The following is a 26,239-nucleotide window of genomic DNA, read 5'->3' as shown; positions in this document are numbered from 1 at the left end:
CACAAAAGCTAAAATGTCAAATTGATTGATGTGTTGTAGTAATATTTTGTATTATAGGAACACTAAAAAGGTATAAATGTAGAGTAATGCACGCCCATCATGTAAATGTAAATATAAAGGAAGAAACAAAAACAAGATTTTTCCTCATAGGCTTTATTCTTCAAATATATAACTTTTATACATTACATAAAATCTATAGTAAATGCGTTATAACAAAACATATTATAAGTAATGTTAACGCAGGTATGAACAATTACGCAAAAAAATAAATAAAAAAAAAAAAAAACAGCATATAAATGGGGGTATAATATATGTATATGCATCCCATTTCATACCTTTTCTTAATGTATAAAATGAATTTGAAAAAAATAGAACTTTCAAAACATTAACAGTAAATGCCATTAATTAATGTTCTTTATATAATTTTGTCAAAAAAATATGCATGTTATCGTTTTATAATAAAAGTATTTAAAAAAAAAAAAAAAAAAGATAAAATTAAATGCAAAATTAGAAAATTTATATTGTATATACTTTTGCAACAAAATAATGTTTTTTTGGTGATGGTGGTATTTTGATATTTGTACATATAATAAATCATCAATTCGTATAATATAAGACAAAAAAAAAAAAAGAGGTATGGGCTTTTGGTATATATATTATAAATAGTACTAACAAATAGCAGGTATACATATATATATGTATAGCATTTATTCCGAAAAGGAGAAAAAAAAAATTTTTTTTTAATCCTTTAAAAAAAAAATTATTAAATTGTCGCATATAACCGCAACGAAGGTATGATTTTAAAATCATGTCATATTTATGAAAAAATAAAATACTAAAAAAGTCACCCAATTAATTACAAGGTTTAACAGAATGTCACAAACGATATATAAATTTGTGTCAAATTTTTTTTTCATATACCACAATTCTATTGCAATAAGTTTTTTTTCATGTTTTGAAGGTAAAAAGAAGAAAAGTAGATATAATCAATATACAGCAGGGAATTTTTTTTTAAAAAACTGTGCATTTTTTTGAGAATTTTATGAATAATGTAGTGTTATGGAGTAATAGCAACGGTTTTTTCGTTTTTGCATTCGCTTTGGTTTTCTGGATTTTTTTTTTTTTTTTTTTTTTTTTTTTTTTTTGATTTATGATTTACCTTTTGTTTCACCTTGCAATAATTATTTAATGAAAGTTGTTGCCCCTAATTACCCTTTTTTAATTCGTCCAATTAAGAAATTTTGAACTTTTTATATAAATTTGGATAGTAAGATGGGAAAAAAAAAAGAAAAAAGAAGAAAAATAAAAAGATGTTAAAAAGGAAGCATTAAAGGAATACCTTTAATTATGTATAAATGGATGTATTAAAAGTGAATGAATAAATGAACATATAAAAACAAACGTATAAAAATATATGTGTAAAAATGCACGCATAAATATATGCATAAAAATGCACTCATATACACATGTCTGAATTTAGTTGTACATGCTAACAACCCCCATTTGGTGAACAATGAGTTTTCAATTTTCATTTACTATTCTTATGAACAGCAGAAATATGTGTAATGTTTTAACCACTATAAAACGTATGCATAGTTGCCTAACTGTCTTTAGGCAACAAAACAACTTTGTTACTTAATAGTAGTGAAATTATACGAATGAACAATAAGAGCAGTGGTTCTGTATCATTTTTATCTGCTTAAGAAAATAATTTACTGAAAAGTGGGAACTACAACCCCCATTATATGTAAAGTTATTGCAGTTCAGAAATATATATACACAAATAACACAATTTCATGGTGTGTATATTATATACATATATACATAATAAATATCTTAGTACACATTTTATGTTTTTTTTTTTTTTTTTTTTTAAAATAAAATAAAATAAACACTTATATACACATTGTTTATATATTAAATTATGCTTTCATATATTTTTTTATAATTCTTGGAAACATCCTATCCTATTGTCCTATTTTTTTTTTTTTTTTCTTCTTCTCTTTACCTCGTGCAAAAGTTTTATTGAAAGTTTTGAATTCTTTAAGCACTTGACATTTTAAAAAAAAATAAAATAAAAGACTCTTTTAAGAATGAATTTGTTCTGGGTTGTATAGAAAGCTTAAATTATCTCTTAAGAAATATTCATTAAACAAGGTTTAAGTAAATAATGGTTTACTAATGTTTTTCCTTACAATATAAGACAAGTCGGGTAAAAGAAACACACCATCTATAGGTTAAAAAATGATACCTTAGTGTACTTAATATGAAGAATAATAATAAGTAGAGAAAAAAATAAGCTTAATTTAAAATGAAACTCTTACTTGTGAATGGCTTTAATTTTTTTTTTTTTTTTTTTTTTTTTTTTTTCATAAAAGTATTCATAATATTAAAAGTATGAATGTGTATGGATCTTTAAAAAGAAAATATGTATATAAGTGATATTCTCCCCTTTGTATTGCACCGTTTACAAAAATTTGGCAAATACATGAAAAGATTTATATCATTTTGTACTATAATGATCTACTAGCAATACCTAACTGGGATATTCTTTTCTTTTTTTTGTTATTTATGGCTATTTTGTTTTATATTCTCGTCATATATACCTCGTTGGATGAAGATGTGCGAATAAAGCTTGAAAATAACATGAAGCTTACACACATTATCCACTTCTATAGAAGGATAAGTGAAGCAAATTTTTAAAAATATTTAAATTTTTGTCGGCTATTTATTAATTGCAAAACATATACGAATAAAAAATACAATTTATGTAACTTTTAAAATAATGTGCTAAGTAAAGCTTTTCTAAAATAACGTAGAAATAAAATTAACAAAGATAACAAAGAAAACAAGGAAAAAAATAATTCACCATTGACAATGTTCACAAATTAAGTTGTTTTGAAATGAAGAGTTTGACGAATAGGAGAGTTATACGTCTATTATATGAAATAACAAAGTTTGAAAACTCATAAAAGGATTAAAAATATGAACCGAAACTAGTCTGCTAAGCGGACAAGTATTTGAAAAAAAAAAAAAAAAATGCGAAATGGACAAAACGTATATGTATGCATATACATATATATATATATATATATATATACTTGTATAATGAAACGTAAAAATAACACATTTTCTTCATTCTTTCCAGAATGTGTTCTAAATAGAAGATTGTTTAAAAATAAAAAGATAAAATTTAGCATGTTAAATTGCAGCTCAATATGGAAAAATAAAAATAAAAATAATCAAAAGTGTCAACACCGAAAAGGTGGTAATTTGAATGCAATGTTCATTTTTGCACAACTCAGTTATTCGATATCCTGTGAATTATACATTAAAATATAATTCTTGTACATCTCAAGGATGTGATAATCTGACATCCTCGAGATATATCTCTTTCTCTTTAAGTTTTTATATATACCAATTTTATAAGTCCAAATTCTGAGATGCTAAGGTATGTGCGAAGTGTACAATTTTGTTCGTGCGTCTAATTTGCAGTTTTTAAATAATATGGAGATTTATGTATTAAAAATGATAGAAGAAGAGAAAAAGCATGAAGAGCAATTTCCTTCGATTCGCATTTAACCAATTTTGAAATATATAAATATTTTTTCTTTTTATGTACATGATGCTTTTTTGCGTGCATTTTCTTATGTTTTAATTTATTTATATTTCTAGAATCATCATTAATGTTCACAGCATCTTGTTGATATGGATAAATTCCTTTTCTTTTTAAATCCCTTTTTTTTCTTATTTCATCATTTGATAATGTATAATCACCAATATTTTGCAATTTTCCCCTACGTTCACTTCGACATCCTTTTGGGTAATTTTTTTCTATCTCATGGTCATTATATCTATCACATTGTGTATTCCCTCCTTCACGATTTCCTTTATTGGTATTTGTTCTTTTGGACCTTTTCTCATCTTTTTTCATGTCATAGGCATTGTTTTTGTGGTACATCTTGTCTTTCTCCTTCAATTTCGAAGGTCTCCCATGATCACATTGCTTATCCGTGCAAATGTTATCATTTTTATGACTATATTTATGACAATCCTTATGACCAGCTTTAGGATTATCGTCACTGCAGTAATCATCGCTCTGATCAGCATCGTGGTTGATTAGTTGCTCATTCTTGAATTCCTTTTCGAAATATTTTTCATAAGTATTTTTTCTCAATATTTTCTTCATTCTGTGGTTCGAATCGTCCTTTTTCCTTAAGGAGAAGTGCTTCAATTTTGATTTTCGATGTGTTCTTTTTACCTTATACACGGATCTGTAAAGTATCCTTATGTAATATGAAGGTTTTAATTCACCTAATTGCCTATATTTTTGCGCGTTGAAAATACTTTGAAAATTCCATCTGCTCTTAATTTGATGATCTTCTTCCTTTGCATTTGAATTAGTGCTGAAATTTGAATGTTTACTTTTTATTTTGTTTTTATTTCGATTTAATATGGATTTTTTTTTTTTGCCCTGTCCATTATCCATCTGAATTAGCAGAATGTCAATTTTAATGATGTAATTAATGTATAGAGACCATAATAATTTATCCTTCTGAGAATATCCCACTTCTTTATTATTAACCCAAAGAAAGCTTTTTACATTACAAGGATTATTGTCTTTGATAGAATATAAAGGGATAATAGCTATAATATTTTTTTTTAAAAATTCTTTTTTTTTTTTTTTTTCATTTATGATGTGATAAGAAAATGATAGTGGATATTCATAGTTAACAAATTTTGCATATTCCTTAACTATGCTCATTTTTTTTGGTCTTACAACAGATTTCATAGCTAATGTTTGTATTTGATTTAATGTGCCCATAAACAAAAAAGTAAAAAAGGAAAGAATACTATTGAAAAATCCGAAAAATAAGCTACTAAATCCGCTGAAAAGTCCGTATAATATAAGTTTCATGGATAACAGGAATATCTTAAACTTGTCTTTTTCATTTTTTCGAAAATCTCTACTTTTTTTTATAGCAATCAAGGGTTTATAAATTGTATTGACACAGCTGATAGTTAAAATATTTACAAATGATTGACAGCCATAGCCTATTCCTTCAGCACAGTTGGATGGTTGGTCTAGAATTTCATTTTGTAAAATGTTACTATTTGTAACGATACTAAAATTATCTGCATTTCTTGAAAATCTTTCTAAGCAGGTACTCCAACTACCACATAATCTGCTTACACCTTCGAGTATTCCTGATAATAAACTTTTTCCAAACCGACCAAGTATGTTTAGTAATAATATACAAAATAGAAAAGGAAAAGAACATGAATCAAAACTTTTCTTTAAATCTTTAATAAAAGTGTTGTATCCTTTTTTCCAATGTTTATAAATTATTAATGGGTTTCCAATAAAATCCACAGCACCTAAAACGTTAAACATTTGATTCATTCCTGGATTTATGTAATCATTCATAATTTCATTAAATATTAAGCCATGCAAAGAACCACACATATTTTTTTTAATCTCTTTTTCAAAATGTAAATGTGCATCGCTAATGTTGGGTATATTCATGATAAGAACAATCAAGGCGTTCATTACATTTGATTCTATTATTTCACTTTTTTTGTCATAACTTAAACTTCTATTTTTTATATTAATAATTAATTTAATTTCATCAATTTCTAATTTGGATATAAACATTTTATCAAAACTTATTAAATTATTTTTTAAATTAATATTCTGAATTTTTTTTAAAACTCGTTTTCTATTATTTAATATCTTCTTGTAATACTTTTCACAGCTCTGTAGATACTTCAGCTTTTCTTCGTTAAAAAAATAAATATTGTAATTTTTTTTTACGATATTTTTTTTTTTACTATTAGCTAATATATGTTTCTTCGATACTATTTTTTCCTCACTGTGTCTATCTGCAAATTGTGGTTTAGAAACATTGGTGATTTGGAAATTCAATTTTTCTTCTCCTGATATGGATTTTTCTGGCTCAATCTTGCGCAACGAGTCGTGGTGATTCGAACTGAATACAACATTTTTTTCGATATGCTTAATTCGATCGTTTTCCTCATTTTCTACATTTTCCTCATTTTCAGGGATTCCCAAAATTTCCACGTTCTTTTCATATAATTGTCCAAAAAGAAGATCTAAATTAGCCCTTTCTTTATTGTTCACAAGGGCATAATTATCTCCTTGGTGTTTCCAATTTTTGTATTCATTTATCATCGTGAGGTAAGTTTTCACATCTGGCATATCCAAGTCCGATTTGTTGCAGCATTCTTTTGGAGTAAATATGGTATTTCCATTGCTACCATCAGTAGGAATACCTTTTGATTTCTCTTCATCATTCTTCATAATATTAAATTTGAAGTTGGCTATTTGTTCATATAAATAATAATCTTTTAAAATATAATGCTTTATTAACTCTTCTATTGGACCTATGTTTTGCTTGTACTCCAAACTATCATAATCTGTATCACGTAGTTCTATGTTTTTTTCCAAATTGAGAGAATTATAATTACTTAGATCAAATTCTAGAATTTTTAATAATTCATCAAATATTTTCAAAATTTCAATAATAAAATAAGAATCAACATTTATACTCATAGGAGAAAATTTTATGTTGACTTCCGATAATTCCAAAAAATTTTTCATATTCCCTCTTTTCTGTTTAATTATAGTTATATTCAACACAGAATTATGTTGTGAATAGAAAAAGGATGGAACAAAGAATTTATAAGAATTAGATAAAGGGTTATTCATATTTGGATTGATTAACAGATTCTCTTTTTCGAAATAGGAGTAATCATCATATGATTTACTTTTATTATGTTCTAATGGGGTTAATGTATATCTTGAATTAATTTTTGACAATTTATTTTCATTTCTAATATCTTGAGAAAAAATATCATTTGAATTACTCATATTCGCGCTGTAAACAGTAGTGATATCTTCTTTAGATATTTTTTTCTCAAATGTGCCATGTTTGTTATATGAGAAATTATTTTCCTCATTATAAGTAGAATTTTGTTCTTGATTACTTTTCTTCATATCTACAATTGGTAATAAAACATTTTTATAATCTGTGTTCTTGGTATGATTGTCTATTTGCAGCCATCCAATATTTATATGAAATAAATCCTTGTCAGTTATTTGTTTATAAACTATTAATATATATTCCATGGAAAAATATAAAATTTCTTCTAAATTGTGCTTGTTAATACTCAATCCTAATCCTTTGAATATAAAATGTGCAAATATGTTTAAATTCAGTGAACTTTTTTTTTTTTCCTGTCTATTCATCATTCTTTTCTCATATAATTCTCTAATAATTTGGGTTACTCTTGGTCCATTTTCGATCGAACGTGTTGTACTTTTTTTTCTAAATAGGTTAAGTAGTTGCCAACCATTTGGAATTAATCTTCTCTTCTTCATTTCTTCGCGGTTCGACAGACTGAAAAAATGATGTTCCTTTTCTGTATTTTTCTCGTTTTTGCTTTTCATTTTCTTTTTCTGTTTCCTTTTTCTACTTCTCACTTTTGCGTTCTTTTTTTTTGGAATGAGCATGTGGAATGACTTTAAAAAATTGTAATTTTTCTTTTGGTTAAAGGATGCCTTTCTGAAATTCAAAACTTTACTTATCAAATCGTCATAATTTTCGAACGAAAAAATAGTTTTCCCATTGTACGTTTTCTTTGTGCATAATATGTAAACAAATGTATCTCCATGCTTCAATTTTAACAGAGTTACATTACTTGAGTTGGCTAAATCTATTATATTAACATTTCTATCATTTAAGTTTTCTACATGTTCTGAAAATCTTTTTAAATGGAAGATTTTCTCCTTTATTATTTTTGTATATTCATTGTCCTTCAGGTAATTGGTAGCCAATAAACTTAGATAATTTAATTCATTCTTTAAATTTATCTTTAGCGTTTTTGTATATTTCAAATTATTATTTTTATTATTCTTTTTTGTGCTTTTCTTTTTTTTTTTATTTTTTTCCTTTTTTTTATTTGACACATATATGCTGATCTTTAATTTGGGGTCCTTGTAGGGGTTATAGAATGAAAAGTTGAATGCATAATTTTTAAATATCTCATCAAAAGACTTTTTTTTTTTTTTTTGAATTCTTTGTAAGACTTCAGAATGTTCATATATACCCAACTGTCTCAATTTGATATTGTACTTGGTTAAATTTAATAAATAATATGGAACAACATCTATATCTTGAAATCGCACAAATTTGCATCCCTTATAGGTTGATATTTCCATTGAGCAACATGTGTATTCATATGGTGTAATATTCTCCTTAAATATTTCATTCGACATATTTAAATAGGTAATATCATTTTTACCATATATTTTCAAAAGTTGATTAAGTTTTTTAAGTTTCTTTTCTTCCTTTATGAAATTATCATCTGATACAACCGGATGACGAAAATAGATCATACTAACCCTAGTTAAGTCGAGCACTTCAGACCAATATAAAAATTTAAAATCATCCAATTTTTTATATTTTTTCAAAACATTATTTTTCTTAATGGAGTTTAGATTCGTTAATATTTCTTCTACTTCTGCTTCTTCTACTTCTGCTTCTCCTGATTCTGCTTCTCCTGATTCCACTTCTCCTGATTCTGCTTCTCCTGATTCCACTTCTCCTACTTCTGCTTCTCCAACTTGTGCTTCTCCCGCTTGATCCTTATCAATTGAATTTTGAACATCTGTTCTGCACAAGCTATTCGAAGAAAACTCTTGCTTGATCATATGATTTTTTGCTTTCTCTTTATCCATAAGAACACTCAGTTTTTTTGATATGTTTGATATGTTATTCTTTAAAGTAAAAGAGTGGATATCTGCTGTTTTGTGACTTATGGGAACATTATAGCTCGATCCTGTACCACGACTAGTGAAAAGGCATTTACTTTTCCTGTCTTCATTAACCACATGAACATTTTCCTTTTCCAAATTTTCCAAGTATAACTCTTTTTGTAAATAATCATCAATCATATAGCTGAATTTATTATGAAAAATTCCACATATTTTTAGCATAGCTTTTTTTTTGGATTGTGGATGAAATTCGACGTATGCCCCTGGCTTTAAAGTGTTATATTTAAAGTATGTATAATTTTTAATAAATTCCTGAAAAACGATATTCATTTTTGTGTTATTTATTATGACGATGTAAGGTAAAATTTCCATAACGGTGGTTCTAAAAAATGGCATAGGTGCAATAGACATATATATGCTATATTTTAATTGTGGATTATTTTTATTTTTGCTTGAACAAGTCAATCTGGTAACAGACAAATCTGTTATTCTAAAATCTTCTGATTCGAGAGGTTTATTTACATTAGTTCGATAAAAAAGACAAATATTTTTTCTTTTTTTCCTTGGATAATAATTATTTGTTTTGTTCGTATTCACCATTCTTGTGTTACTTTTTATTTCTTCCGACTTGGAAATCTCTACGACTTTAGAATTTATTTTCTTATACTCCATTATTTGATTATTAGTTCCTATTTTTTCACTATTTTTCTTCATAATATTTCTGGATTTATTTAATTTATTTTTTCTAATCATAAATTTCTTTGAAGGATAATTAACCCAATTTTTTACTTTTTTCAATGTTTCATATGATATTATGACTTTATTTCTTCTTAAGGAAAATTCACAAGGCAATAATTTCCGAACATATGGCTCGATATGTATTGTATTATCATTGTTTATTACTTTTAAACTAATAGGATAGTTTAATCTATTAATTACACAAGCAGAAACGAAGAAGGTACATGATACTGCATACGTTCCATGGTGAATTTTCTCTAATGAGATATCTTGATATCTATTTCTTCCTGTTTCATAGTATTCATTAAATATGGCCCATATGGTTAATTGTTTTTGTTGTTCTTCAAATTTTGATGTTTTATAATTTTCACGTTTTTGTAATATTTTATCATTTGTCCAATCCACCATGTCTACAACGGCATAATCATTTGTGATATCTTTTATTTCTTCTTTTGATACAGTTAAAGAATTTATATTTTCCTTCCCTATATGTATTTTTTCCTTCTTGTTTTCATCGCCTAGTGTTCCTCCTAAATTATTGGTCCTCTGAGTATCGAAATTGTGTCCATCACTATTACTTCCACTATTGTAGTTTTGGGGACTTTTAGAATACACCCCATGTCTTGATATTTCTACCTCATCTTCCATTTTATGATGTACTTCCGTCTCATAGTCAAGAGAGAAGAAAGAAGCCATATCTTTACTTATCTGCTTTTCAAGTATGATTTTTTCTCTTCCTTTTTTATGAGGATAATTAATTGATATATTTCTTGAATTATAGCCATCAAATGATATATTTACATTATGGGGAGTGAATGGAAGTTTGATGCTTTGTCCTGGATTAATCTTTATTTCGTATATAATCTTATTCCCATTTTTTTTTATTTGAACTATAAAATTGTTTCTTTCTATGTAAGACATGTCCTGGATATTTTCTTCATCTTTATTATTTTCTTTTTTTTTATTTTTATATATAAACACGTTTTTGTCATTATTTAGATCTTTGAGTAATATTTCTTTATCATTCATTGAATTTAGTTCTCCATCAAGTGTGTTTTTTATTTTGTTATCATTTTGCTTATTCGGCTCCTCTGTAAAGATGATGCTTTTTCTTTGTTCATTACTTTTTTGTCCATCATTTTTCTGCGCATATTTCTGCGCATTTTTCTGTCCATATTTCTGTTCATATTTCATGCCTCCCTGTGTAAAAAATTCACCTTTTCCCCTCATCCCCTCTTCTTGAGTATTATCTCCACCTTCATGGTTATCATGTGTTGAGTTTATTTCCCTTCCTTCCTGTGTATCATCTTCATTGCAAGAAAATGTTTGTTCCATTGTGCACTCTTGACTTGGGTTGGGTCGTTCACAAGACATAAAATTTTCACCAGAAGTAAATTCCTGAATGCAAGAGCATTGATCAAATATATTGTCTTCAGATTTTATAAGACAGGAATCATCTACTGATAAAGATTGATTACATGATTGTGCTACCTTCTGAATGTTACATATTTCTTGTGATGGATTATCTGTATATATGCTTGAACTCTTTTTTAGAATCTTTGTAGACTCGGTTTCTATAATTTCATAATTTAAATACATTGTTCTTGGTAAGCCATTATTAATCATTAATGCGTGATCGATATTTATCTGGAAAAAATTATGAGCATCTTTTTTATGCAATACATAATTGGGATTATAGACACTAATAATGGTAGAAGTGAAATAGAGTTCTTTCAAATTAATATAATTTAAATTATAATTATTCATTAAATTTTCATTATTTTTATTTTCTCCTTTTGTTAATATTTTATTTTCATTTTGTAAATGATTTTTTAGTTTAATTAAATAAGGTTTGAATACTTTCGACTTATCAGCAAAAAAAGGAGATTGATAATTTAGCATATTATCTAAGGTACCTTTTGCACATATAAGATCTGCATTCTTATTGTCATTCAAAAATTCGTATAAATCATTTTTATAAATTCTTTCATTCTGTATTGATATCCAAATGAATGAATTTTCTGCTACCAGCCAATATAAAGGTATAGGAATTAATTTATTGCTATTATTTGGTATTTTTATCAGATCCAAACTATTTTGTGGATTCAGTTGTTGACTTTTAAAATACTCGTTTAGTAAACCTTGCTCCTCAGAATTGTCCTTATCATAATCGTATAAAGAATTTCCATATACAGAACTGTTACTTTGTGTGCTATCTATGGAAAAGATAGAACTGGACAATGATGACACAGTAATGTTCGAAAAATCAGTAATTGTTATCGATGCATTTGTAAGTTTCTTACCAATGGGTGATAAAACAGATCTTGTAGAAGAAGAGACAGATAATGTAGAAGATTTTTTCGCAAAACTGAAAAAGGAATCATTTATGGACATTATATTTCTGTATGGATTTCCACGTCCATGGTTGTGCAAAAATTTTTCACTAGGAAATTGTCCATTTTCGTATTTATTTATTTTTTTATGTCTCGTTTTTTTATAAACCCTTTTTAGATATATTTCTTTAATTTTTTTTTTGATAAATTTTTTTTGTAATTCATACTTTAACTTGCTTTTTTTTCCTCTTTTTTTTTTTTTTTTTTTATATTTCAAAGGTGCTAAAGAACTAAATTTGATATCCCCGGAAATGTAATGTTCTACGGAAGATAATTTCATCAGTGGAAATATATTTTTAATATATTTTCTTCCATATAAATAGGATTTTTTTTGAATATAGTTAATTGTTTTTTCTTTTTCATTTCCACTATGAAGATAGGAGCTATTGTGTATGTTTTTCACTTTGTGTACTAAGTTATTTTGTGTCTCATAATTGTTAATAGATTTCTTTTTCTTCTTTTCATCATTGAATACGTTATTAGCTGTTATAGTATGTTCAATAAATTTTTCAATTTTCTTATCAATTTTTAAGGTATACGTAGGTGGAGGGGAAGGTATCATGTTGTATTTATGAAAATATTCTTTAAAAATACCATTTCTATGAGCATTTCCAGGTACAGATTTGAATATGTAGAGTGGAAAATCAGTATTATTCTTAACAGCTATTATGGATGATATAAAAAAATCATACTCTTGTTTTTCTTCATGACTAACTCTACTACTTGTGCGAAAAAATATAAATAAATGGTTCCTAGGTTGAGGTATATTCGTAGACTTCCAATTTTCTTCTTTATTTGTATTATTATAATTTTGTGAGATGTAATTGTTTGGATATATCGTGTGATAATTACTATCAATGGAAGTATTTTCCATTTCTAATAACTGTTCGTTATATAGTTCCTGTTCTACTTGTTCATTTATATTTGGTGGCAATCTTCTTTCTGGAATAACTAACCTGATGACATCTTCATTTTCATTTTCTGTGTTAAGTATACTGGATGGAATATCATAAATATAGTTAAGTAATCTAAATCGAATTAGGAAGAACATTACTTTTCCATTATCGTACGTTGGCAAATCTAGCGATTCATTATTGGCTATTATTTTCCATTGATACTTGAGGGAATTTCTACTATTCGTTGTAGATGTGTCTGTGTATTCTGCTTTCATATCATTGTGATTGGAAGAATTCTCTGCTTCATTCTCTGCTTCATTCTCTGCATCCTTCTCTACTTCAAGTTCCTGTTCCTTTTCGACTTCCTTTTCTTTTTCTTCTTCTCCAACATGGCTATAGTTACAACTCTTTTTCTTCTTATCATAGGATGCATGTTGGGGTACCGATGTGTAATATCCTTTATCGCTACTTCTCATACTGGAATTTGTAAAATTGTTTTTCTGATCAAGACGTTTTCTCATGAAATTCCTCTTTGATATCTTATCGATAGTGCCTAATAAGACATTGTTCTTAGCATCAAAATATCGTTTCTCTCCAATCATGCTGCTGTTATTTGGATGCATATAATTTTTATCCCTATCATCATTGTGCTGATCCCCTTTCTTACGTATGGTGCATATAGCAATTGGTTGACCAAGCAAATTATTAATTTTGCAAATGTTATTCATTTCAAGTCTTTTTTTCCTCTTAATATAGTTAAATAATTTAATGTGAAGTAGTTGCTCCGAAGGGGCATCAGATCTATCCACGTTAAATTCATTTTCATATTTTGCTAAATAATCACCTGGATATTGGCAAGAATACTGGTAATTTCGAAGTAATTTTTCCAAAATGAATTCTCCAAATATGTATGTATCTAGGGATCTGTTAACACTGTTTAAAACATTAAATTTGTTATATCTAAAAAGGATGTTATCATTTGTCAAAATAGCTACATCTTTGTATTTTTCATCATTCATGGTTCCATAAAAATTAGGAAAATACATAGATGTGTGTGTGTCATCCATTTCGCTTACATATTTCTTTTCCGTGTTGTTTTCATCACATTCCGTTTGATATATTAAATGATTTATATGCACATTTTTAGATGAAAGATCCTCATTTTTTTCGTTTTTTCCTGATTGAAGAACTTTTCTTTGATTTTGTTTTTTGTCTAATTCGTTTATATGTCTTCCTAATAGTAAACGTGTTCTTTGTGTAATTATGGAAAAAATGATGCTGCAGCAGAGAGACAGAATATTATCAAGAAAGTTAAAATTGAAGTTAATATTTATCCATGAAAAGTAGTAATATAAATGTATTGGTGAAGTAAAATCCTTTTTTACAGCTATTATTTCTACTCCTACAGGTTCTATAAAAGTTTGATATGAATTTTCTTTTTTATTAAAATTTTCACAGTATACTAAAAATTCTACTTTACATTCCACATTTTTACTTTTTTTATTTTCATTGTAATTTATTATATCATTAAACATAAATTCATTATTTACAAATCTGTTATTAACATTTTTATATTTTTTATTATTATTTTCTACTATTGCAGAATTATTTTTTAATCTATTTTCATCTTGATCCATTTCTGTCTCTGCTTTTTTTTTAACAAAAATCTTATGCAAAAGTTTTTTTATTTCTCCATTGAATTGTTCTATATTTCTTACAAAATTGTTCCTATCGAATAATTTCTTCCATCCCCTCTGATCTTTCTTAACCCTATTTGAAATTCCTTCTTCTTTGTATTTGATTGAATCTGGTAAAAAATTCCTTTCATAGTTTTGATTCCTTACGATTGGGTGTATTTCCTCAACTTGATTATCAGGGTTAGCATTTTCCACATTGTTCAGCACCATTGTTGCGTTTCTTACTATGCCCTTATATTTTTCTGAATCCTTTTTATTCAAACATTCTACAGCACTTTTACTATAAGAAAACATTTCTCTTTTATTTATCTCTTTTGTGCACTTCATGTTAGGAGCGAAGGAAAAAACTTTTGTACTTTGTGTACTTGGGAACCATGTACTTTGTGGTTTTTCTCGTAAAACAAATTCTTCATATTTTGATACAACATTATGAGAATTTTTTTCTTTACGAATAGGATTTGAACAATTTTGATTGGTCTCCATACTGATATATGAAGGATTTTCCTTGTAGAAACCGGTGTTGACACAGAGGGCATTTGGCCAAGTGCCGTACTTATGACTACTTCCATAGGAGGAGATTTCCTTTTTTTCGTCAAACATTTGTATTTTTTCTTTTCCTACATTTTGCTCATAAACATTTAAAGAATACATATGGAAATAGATGTATTCAATAACAAAATTTAAAGAACACCTATTGTAAGCTGTGTTAGAATCCCATATCTGTAATGTGATAACATCGAAATTGACGTTGCAATTTATTTTTACATTTTCTATAAAATTCATCATTAGCATGTTAACGATACTCGTGTCTAATAGATATTCAGTTTGGCTTTTTGTTTGCTCATGCATGGTTTTCTGTGTAAAATGATCATTCTTGTTTTTCACAATGCTCTTTTTCGAATCATGCAGGAAAAACTCTTCGTCATTTGACTTACAATTCGATTCGACATTCGTTTCAGTATTCGTCGTAATATTCGAATAATCATTCGGATCGTCATTTGGTTCACCGTTCGGTGCATCATTCGGTTCGTTATACGGATCACCATTCAGTGCATCATTCGGATCATCATTCAGTGCATCATTCAGCTCCCCACTCGGTGCATCATTCGGTTTCCCGTTCGAAGCATCGTTCCTTTTGCACATATCCCTTTGGTCATATTGGCCCTTTCCGTTTTGCCTAGCTATTGCATTTTTTATGGTTTCGAATCTATTCACCCCTTGGCAATTCCCATCCCCTAATGGTTTTATTTGGTGGAATTGTTTGGATCCTTTTTTATTTTCAGAATTTAAACAGAAGCTAACGAAGAGTTTACTAAGTTCATCTTTTTTGAGTGATCTAAAATTTTTTTTCAAATTGTTCTGATTAGAAATTGGTGATTCTATGCTTCCCAGAGAATAATCGCTAGACATGGCACTTGTAGATGTATTCATAACGTTGAAATAGAATCTATCATCGATCATGTGTTCAGATTCGTTATCGTAAAAATGATCATGAGAAGAGTTAACCCTTAGTAAGAACTCCTCCTCCTTTTCATTCTCCTTTGATGAACATAAATTTATAAAATAATTTGAAAACTCAAACATAATGTTACCAAGCTGATTTAGTAAGGTTAATGTATTTGAATCAACATTCAAAATTATAGGTTCGAAGGAAAAATTCATATTTATTCCTTCCACTTCATTTTGATAAATAATATTATCCTTCTTTGCAATTTTTAAACTTGTTATTCTATTTATCCCTAAAAATCGTTCTATCAATATTTCAGGACTTGGTATCTTCATTTCTAAATTTAAATTTACTCTACAAGGTTGTAGAAGAATGTTACTATACGGCACATTGTTCCAATCGATGTAGGCCTTTAAAAATGGGTTTTTTGTTACTGGTTTGCTAATAGCACTAGTAATTTGAGAAAGAAATATATTCATATTTACTATGCATGGAAGATATGATGATAGCTGATTAATCCATTGCATAAATTTAGTTCTTAGAAAATCGTTCACATCTAAGACGTTGTTTAAATTTGAATGATCCATTACATGTATCACTTTATTTCTTAATACCTCCATTTGTTCATTAAGATTATTCCTCCTTTCCGAATTGCTGGAATTGTTGCTAACTGTTTGACTCATTCGATTTGTTATGCTGCTTGGGGGAAGTTTCTTCGTGTATCGTTTTCTCTGCTCGTGCATGTCGACAGCCAATTGAATTTCACTTTCAGAGCTGTCCTTATCACCAACACATTCAACAGTTAAGAAATTTTCCCCATACCCAAGGTAATCACGCTGATCACCATAATCACCACAATAACGATAGTCACGAGAGTCATACGTATCCGTTTTTGCTTCCTTCCTACTCTCCTCCTTCACCTGTAAACACTCCTTATATAATAAAAAGAATATCACAGATTTTAGACACCCCTTTGTGACCAAAACATAGGGCTTATCTATGTTGGTGTTTTTGTGCCATTTCACCTTTTCTCGAAATTTGAATTTTTTTTTTTTTTTCTCCTCCTCACCATAATTCATGTCACATTCGCCATCTGGATATTCTCCACCATAGTAAATATCACTTTCTTTTTGTTCATAGCTACTGAAGGGTATATTCTTCTTCCTCCTGATTTTTTCCTTATTATAACCCTTTATTCTTCGCTTAGTAATTGATCTCTTTTTTCCTTCTTTTATATTGTAAGGTATACTATTTTTTTTCAATTGTTTGCTTTTAATATTGTTTCCGTTGTCGTAATATATCTTATTCCCATTAACGTTTAATGGGTGCGAATTTTTTATTTTTTGTGGAATTCTAATAGGATCTAAAGATACCCAACATTCGAAGTAATTAATTTCTATGTCTACATGAACGTATGGATATGCTTTACTTTTACATACTTCTTTTGTGTAAGCAGTGTAATTTAGATTCTTCAAATGAAGGCACTCGTAACAGTTGTCCTCCAATTCATCCAAGTAGTTAATTCGTGTATTTTCCTTTTCTCTATTTTGAAAATAGTTATTATTATATGGATCGTTTTCACATTCTAATGGTTGATCATTTGGAGTTTGTATTTTTCCACATTTTCTATGGATTACTGATTGGGGATTATTTTGATAATATATTTTTTCCCCCTCTTTGTTTGTTTTATTCAGTTCGTTGTAATTATCATATTTTACACTGTGACCTTTCAAAATTTTTTCGACATTTTTTTTTTTATTTATTTTATTAAAAATATAATTAAAAAAATAATTCTCATGAAATAGCATTTCTTTCAAAGTGGCATGAACATCATCCTTGCTATCACTAATGATTGTGTTGTACTGACTACAGCATAGTGATTTGTCATCTGTTATAAGGTAAAATTTATCTGTTGGATCCTCATCTGTATCTATATATGATATATCTCGTTCGTTTGCATATCCAAACGCTTCGTTTATTTCATCACTTTGATTATTTTCTATTTCATTGCATTGAAACATCATACTGTAGTAATTTATCAAACTGCCAATAGCAATTTTGTAAGTACCTTTTCCAGAAACAATAGTATTACTATGCTTAAAACAGATAATATCATAGTTAATATGTTGTATCTTTTGCAAAAAGTTCAAATGAATATCTTCACTTTCGTCCAATTTTCGAGTTATATCTTCTTCAATTGTGTTTATTTTAGGTAAAAGTTCATTTATATTTAATACCCATGTTAAGAACTCATCTATAATTTCCCAAAATATTTTGACCTTTGTTCCATTTAAGATGAATTTGAATGTGTGGTTGTTTTTAAACAGGTAGCCAAAGTATAGTAATACAAGATGTGTCTTTTCCAGGTCTGGTAAATCTACACTACTTATTGAATAATCTAAAAAGGTGTCCTCCGTTTCAATCATGATATTTTTTTCTGTTCTATGTGCATTCATCTTTGTTTCTTTGGCAGTGCCATTTTTTGAGCCTCCTCCCGTTTTTAGGTTTCTAGATTTATCCGAGTAACGCAAGTCTCCCACCTTCTCCAATTCGTTTAATTTTTCTAATTTCTTTTGATTTTCTTCATTGTGGATTTTTGCAAAGTTGCTTGATTTAGGCTTAGTGAATATCTGGGACCTCTTGTCCGTGAACCCTCCATGATCAGTGAATTTTGATTCGCTATGATAAATGGAACTCATACTTAGCAAGGTAATGTTGGTCTCATCTCTTACATCTACACCATTCATAGAATATAAAATATATGTGAAATTATTTTTTTCCATTTTTGCAACAAAAAATATTTCAGAAAGGACGAAGGTGTAGAGAGGAATGGCATATTGCATATTGTTGAACATATTTTTTTGCAAATTTTCATTTAACGTAATGAAGTTTTCATTACAAAATGAATCGTCTTCATCGACTTCCATCATAATATTATGTTTATCTTTTTTTTGAAACATATTCACTTTGTGTTCTCTTAATGAACTGGTTATATTATACATCATATCCTCTCCTTCTTCAACATCTACATAACCATCTTGCTTCATGCTCCTTTTTACCTTACTTTTATTTTTTCCATATATGGAGGAATTTTTATTCCCTATATATCTATCATTTTCTGCTAAATGAAATGTGGTAAAACTTCTAAATCCATTCGATTTATTTTGTCTTCTTAAAGGGCTTTTCCTTTTCCATAGTCTAATAAATATATTTTTGATGGAAAGTGAAAAACTGCATGTAATGGTAAAATTGTTATGAGATAACCTTTTTTTAATATTCTCTATATCTATTAACATTTTTTTCACTTGTGTCTTCTCATTATCATCAATAGATTCGTCACTATCATATTCTTCCAACAAGTCAATCCAGGAATCATCATCTGATGAGATATCCTTGTGTAGGTACATTCCCTTAACATTTCCGTAATGATACATCGTTTGTTCTATTTTATCTGTTTCCTCCTTTTTTTTTTTTTTTTTTTTTTTTTTTTTTTTTTTTTTTTTTTTTTTTTTTTTTTTTTTTTTCCCCTTCCTTTTTTTTTTTCTTTTTTTTGTTTTTTTTTTTTTTTCCTTTTTTTTTTTTTTTTTTTTTTTTTTTTTTTTTTTTTTTTTTTTTTTTTTTTTTTTTTTTTTTTTTTTTTTTTTTTTTTTTTTGTTATCTTTTTCTAATTTATTTTTTCCCCCTTCCATTTGTTTTTCCTTCTCTAGAGTACTGACATGTCTATTTGGAAAAGAAGGTGAGGTAGCACTGGAATAGTAATTTTCTTTCACGTTACTATCTTTTCTGTTATTCATGAAGTTTGAGAGGTTGGATTGTTCACTTATTTTTGTGAAGGAAAATCCTAATTCGCTTACATTCTGACATTTTTCTTCGCAACATTTGTTTATTCCATCCAATTCATCTTTACATATTTCTTTTCCCTCTTTCCATCTTTTCTTTATTGAATTAAATCTGTTTTGTCCCACCCGCTCCTTGCTTTCATAGTGATTTGAATAATCTTCCCAGCTAGTGTGAGTGTCATGCTCTCTATATTTTCTATCCAAATCGATTTCTAATTTTAATATCGACAGTTCTTTTGTTGTTCTTACTTGACTGTCGCTTAGGTAAGTGCTATATGTATTTTTCTTATGACATCCATATGTCTTTTCAAATGTATATTTCTTGCTTGGACTTTTAATGAGTTCTTCTGATTGATATTTTTTATATCGTGTTAATTTCAGATCGGCAGACTTCTTTTCCCGAAAGGGGATTGCAATTTTCTCATTTTTTTTACTTTTCTTTTTTTTATCATGAATTGTGATTTCCTCTTGCGAAACCACTCTGTTGGTGTTGTGTTCTCTTTTCTTGAATTTTCCTGCTTTGAATTTTTTTTTTTTTTTTTTTCTTATTTTTTCACTGCAGCTAGAAATAGAAATGGAAAGAGAAATATCAGTAACCGGAGCAGAACTGTCAATAGTAACATCGCGTGTGCTTTTCATCTCTCGAGAAAGTTTTTCGTTATGATTAATTTCAGCACTGTTATATTTTCTAAATTGAGGTATATCCATTTTGCCATGATTCATATTGGTGTAGAACTTATAATACTTCTTATTCAATTTGTATATAGATTTAATTTTTTTTTTTAAAAAGAGAATATTTTCTTTTTTATTTTCCATATTCTGCATAATGTAATGCTCATATATGTCTGAAAAAATTAGGAAGAAAAATTCAATATCATAATCGCAGATATTGATATATAAATTTTCTTCATTCAGTTTTACAATAAACATGGGAAAAGTTGGATTGAATTTTATATGACAAAGATGAATTGTGCATGATGCCCTTTCACTCATGGACAATACATAATTCGAGTTTTTATTGCTTAAGTTTTCGTTATTTTTATTATCTTTATTAAAATAGGAATGAACATTTTTTATTCCTTTATCATAGTTTGTATCATAGTTCCATGATTTTTTATACGTTTCAAATAATAATGGATTTTCAAGTATTTCTTCTTCCTCTTGGTATTCATTTGCACAAGTTTTGAAAAAAAAAGAACTGTGTCTTTTGTCAACACAGTACATTCCCTTAAGCACGTTAATATCATATGATGTTCCTTTCTTTCCATTTTCCTCATCTACAGTTGTTTTATCTATTGAAACATCTTTTGCATTTTTCACAGTTGGGCAACTTGTAGATCTAAATGATTTATTACTCTTCCTTTGTTCATAATTTGTAATAGAAGAACATTCACTATTGAGATAATTCACATTTCTTTTCAAATTATATATTTCAGACTTATTTCCATCACTGCAATTATAGAGGCTGTTATCATTATCTCGATTATGCTGTAGGAGATCATAATGATGAGTACAATCATTGTTGTTACTTGAGTTGCTACAAAAAATTCCGTCACTGTCAGCCCTAGATCTTCTTCTCAGGTTGCCTTTTTCTCTATAGGAATATTTTCCTGCATGCTTCATCTGAATTAATTTGTAAGAAAATTTATCAGGGGCATCATTTTTTCGTGCAAAAGAAGCTTCATTTTTTGGATTAAATAAATTTCTATAGGGTCTTATAAAATTTGCATCCAGATAAGTTTGATAATTTCTAGCAGCATGATCCCAGTTAAGAATTCTTCTTACCTTTATGCCATCAAATTGCACATAGAAAGAGTCATATACATCTTTAGTGGTAACAGATTTATCGTATGATACCCTTCTCTGTGTCAGTTGGCTAACTATTTTGATGGGATTAAGATTTAAACTATAACCCTGTACTTCTGAATCTTTTCCAGACTTGGTAATAACAAATGATAGCATTTTTTCTAGTTGTACATCCAAGAAAATGTTAGAATATCTTGTGTAAGTATCTAAAATATCGTTACAATATTTAGCTCCTAATTGTAGAAAATATTCTTTTTTTTTAAATGAAACAGTTTGTTTTTTTTTTTTGGATAAAACTTCCCTCATATCAATAAAATGGAAATAATCATCAATAAAGGAATTCACTATTTCTCCGTTTATATTAAATATAGAATATGCACAATTATGTAAAAATAGTCGATGATCAGGTTTTTCTAATATGGTGTATGACTGATTATCGTATCTGAGATATATGGATGGATCTGATAATATGATATTATTTAATTCTTCACAATATGTATTATTTTCTCTTTTTAAAAAAAAAAAATTGTCTTCCACCAAAAATTTTAATTTTTGTCTTATACTACCAAAATTTACAGTATCACTTTGTTCTCTTGATTTTATATCATCATTCTTGTATATATTTTCTTTTTTTAATATATTATACTTTTTTAAAAATTCGAAATTATCTACATTGAATAAAAATTTATTTTGATAATTTTGATAATTATCTTTCATATTTTCATTTGTTAATATATATAACACATTTATATCAGGTTTTATGTACTTATTGTCTAAATTTTTGATAATGAGTAACAAACTTAGTGGATATAATTCTAAATCTATTGAATTTTTCAATTCATGCGTATTTGATATCTGATTATGGTAATGGATACATTGCATTAGCAACGCATATGTCTTAACAAAATTTACTGTTTTTGTGTTTACTTGTTTACATGTTTCGACAGTTAATAAGCAGGTACTATTAATTATACAAATATCTATGCAAATATCTATGGTGAATATTTTTTCTCGAAATGAGTTTTTTATTTTGTTATATACATTTTGATTTTTCATTAAATTTTTTAAGACGTGTATACTCTCGTTAGCCACTTGTTTGAGTTCGTTATCTGTTTTGATACCACCTATTATTTGCTTGTCCTCATTTATAGGAGTTTCTTCACCCTTAGATTCAAACCAATTGGTACCCTTAATATTCGAATTATTTTTGTCCTTTGAAACTTCAGATGTTACATTTTTCGTTACCGAATCGCTATCTTTGATTTCGACCTCTTTTTTAAATTCTTGCAATTTGCAGAAGGCCTTACTTCGCAACAAATTAATTATGTTTATCGAATGGTTGTTTTCAAATTCTTGACAGAAATTTTCTGCATCTAATTTTTCCTCCTTGGAATTATGCGTATCTAATAGCTTTAGAACCCATTTGTTTATATACATAACTTCGTCTTTATTGTCTGCCTTAGATTTCTCAAACTGGGATAGTATGCCGGCTTTCCAAATGGCGTAGGTAAAAAAATTTAAGTTGATCCAATTTACAAAATTTAATATTTGCTTATCTGAAAATATTATTTTAATATTTTTCAAAGTGACAAAGATACTTAATTTTGGTAGGCATTCTTCAAACTCCTTTTCACTTCTTCTTTGAATACCCCAGCTTGAGAAACATCGAGAAAAAGGAAGATGTCCATGATCCGTTGGAATTAAACTTAGATATATTTCTCCATGCCCTTCAAAATATTTCGGATTTATAACATATTCATGCTTTATATTCTTTATAAGTTGTAAAAACAGATAGAACGTGTTTAATTTTTCCTTGTTTATTTTGTACGTTTTTTCGTACATCAAATAGACTGAATGTATTTTTTTTCTTTTTCTTATCCTTATTTTTTCCTTTATTTCATTTTTGATTATATATTTTGTCATCTTTTCTTCGTTCTCGATTACATCTTCATTCATGTCTTCCATATTTGATTCTGTTTCTACATACCTTTCGTAATTCTTCCGAATTCGGTATTCTTTTTTCACGTAAGGAGAACTATGGTGTTGCATTCCTCTTCTACTGTTCTTTCTTTTTAGATCATTAATCGAATTTAGACAGGCCCCATTATTATGATTTCTGAAAAGAGAGGAACTGTACATATTGTGTGTAAATTTCTTATAATCATCGACAGCATCGTGGTACTGTTCACCACCATATGTTCGTTTATTCTGTACAAGAATATATTTTTTCTGTTTTTTTCTGTTCCTCTGAGGGATGTTATCACTATCAACATAGTTCTTAACTTTTCGACGTTTATCTTCATCGTGATCTTGATCAGAAAATTTTTCGTTTGTTGTGAAATATCCATCACTCGGAGTACACTCCTTTGCACTACTCATGGCTTCATCTCTTCCTTCATTACTATTTCGATTTGTGAAACTTTTATTAATAACGTTTGTTAAGGAACTAATGGAAAAAAATGAAACAGCTTTGTTTATGTAGTTTATACCTTCTCCTTTTGAAACATTCGTTTTTTGCTTTCCCAGCAAGCGATTATTCAACTTTTGATTCTTCATATTTTCTGTCGGCTGATCGATATCCATATTGTTGTCATTCCATTTGTCAGATTGACCGCTTTGGTCACCTTGGTTATGAACATTTTTTTTTTTTTTCCTTTTCTGTTTTATCAATTCGAATTTTTTTTCCTTAAGAACTGGATTTTCTAATGAATTCGCAAATTGGGTAATACATGCAACCCAGCTGACATCATTATCGATATTTAGATTGTGCATAACAGGTAGTATTTTTTCTTCTTTTTTGGAAAAAAAATTAAAATTATATAAATTACTGATAGTTAGAGCACATTTTCCATCCTTTTTCCCCATGCAATTATTAATAAGGCTACCGTTTGTGTCTTCCAAATTTCCTTCAATAAGAGTTTTTTTTTTTGATTTTTTAATATCCTCAAGATTGGTTTGATTTATTATATTTTCATTTAATTGACGAATTTTCTGATTTAACTTACTCATACTTTTTGTATTAAAATCGTTTCTTCGTGTTTCCGAAAAACGATTCTTAATATTTTTTATAACGTTTTGAAAATCCTTTAAGTTATCTTCATTAGATTTAATATTTTTGTTTTTTTTGAGTTTTATATTATTCTGTCCTCTTATGGGTATTTCATTACTTCCATTTCTTCCAGACTTTTTCCCCCCTTTTTTGTTGTTTTTTTTTTTTGTTTTTTTTCTTTTCCTATCTTTTGCATTATGATCCTTCTCCTGAAAAGAACCAACATTGAACGAATTACAGTCGTTCATGAATAAGTTTCCCCATTGATCATAGTATTTTTTGTTCATAATTTTTTTCATATCTAAGTAATCCATGTAGAAGCCCAATTTTTTAACTGTTATCATATTTATCATGGTATTATTAACAAGTTCATTTTTTTTAGTGTAATATCCATCTCTTTTGAAAGGTAAACCATCTTTTGGTAAACTTAGAAACAATTCTTCTATATTGATTCCGAAGGAAAAACAGTTAGATGGATTACTTGTAAAATCTTCTATTCTTATATGTATATTTTTAACCGATATATTTATGTTATTTATTAGAGACAGAAGCATTTGCCATATAACTCCCCCTTCTATAGAACAAACGATAGCACTATATTCTGAGGATAGTAGTAAGTTCTTTTTATTTTCTATATATTTTTCCTTATACAATTTATCATCAAAATATTTAGACGGGATTGTTGATAGGACTATGATAACATCTTCTATGTACACATTGATAGGGTTTTTCATAAAATAAAAAATGGGTAAATTAATTTTAAAATACCCAATACATCCAAAGTTTAGCCTACATGGTATATCAATCAAGTCAATAATGGATTGCTTAAGGTGGATATTTGTTAGTTCCAATTTCCCACTTAGTAGGTCACTTATCCCGAATTCCTCGTCATTTATTCCATAAATAAAGTTTCCCAAAACCTTGTTCAGTATGTCTGAAAGGAATTTCTGAAACATCCTTCATAAAATCGGTGTGGGGTATACCATTCCCTTCCTGTGCTTGGGTAGAAAAATGGAATTTTTATTTTTTTTTTTGCACAAATTTTGTTCGTTATGCCTTGTGCAAACTTTGGAGGATACGTAAAATTATATACACATAATAAGAAAAAATCTGCTAATTTCTTTTTATGTAACAAAATTATGTGTGAAAAAATATTGAACAAAACTAACATTCCCCCCTCTTCCTCATGCACATCCGCCCTGATGTATATTACACATATATACATGTACGTTTTTTTGGTAATGGTATATCAATTTTTGTATCTGCTACACCTTTCAACAATTTAATAACAAAAGGAAAGAAAATGGTGTTTATTTACAAAAACAACTTCCTTAAAGCATAAATTTTGTGTAATTCACTGAGTTGTTGCATCGCTTGCCATTTGCATTGTGTTCGAACTTTTTGTTGTTTGTGCATTTTACTGAGTTATACAACTCGTGTATTTCATTTCTCTTCGCAAATGAAAAGAGTTTTGTATTTTATATACTTAGTTGCAGTGATCTTGCCACCTTCTGTTTGTATTTTAAATTGTCCCTTTAGAAATGATAAACTATTCATATATTTACCCGTTTATTAAT

At 27.9% G+C, this 26,239-nt stretch overlaps 1 protein-coding gene across 1 annotated transcript; it reads right to left on the bottom strand.

Annotated features, from left to right (window-relative positions):
* Window positions 1–3,484: 3,484 nt before the first annotated feature.
* PGO_121290 (hypothetical protein, conserved) lies at window positions 3,485–25,618 on the bottom strand (the record flags this gene model as incomplete). Its single annotated transcript, XM_028688925.1, has 1 exon — window positions 3,485–25,618. The coding sequence occupies one exon, from the start codon at window positions 25,616–25,618 to the stop codon at window positions 3,485–3,487; it is 22,134 nt and encodes a 7,377-aa protein (XP_028544726.1).
* Between the last annotated feature and the right edge of the window lie 621 nt (window positions 25,619–26,239).

The sequence above is a fragment of the Plasmodium gonderi genome (assembly GCF_002157705.1).
Source record: "Plasmodium gonderi DNA, contig: Chr12, whole genome shotgun sequence".
NCBI classification, from domain to species: domain Eukaryota; phylum Apicomplexa; class Aconoidasida; order Haemosporida; family Plasmodiidae; genus Plasmodium; species Plasmodium gonderi.
Note: the sequence above shows the minus strand (reverse complement) of the source record. Positions and strands in the feature narration are given on the sequence as shown.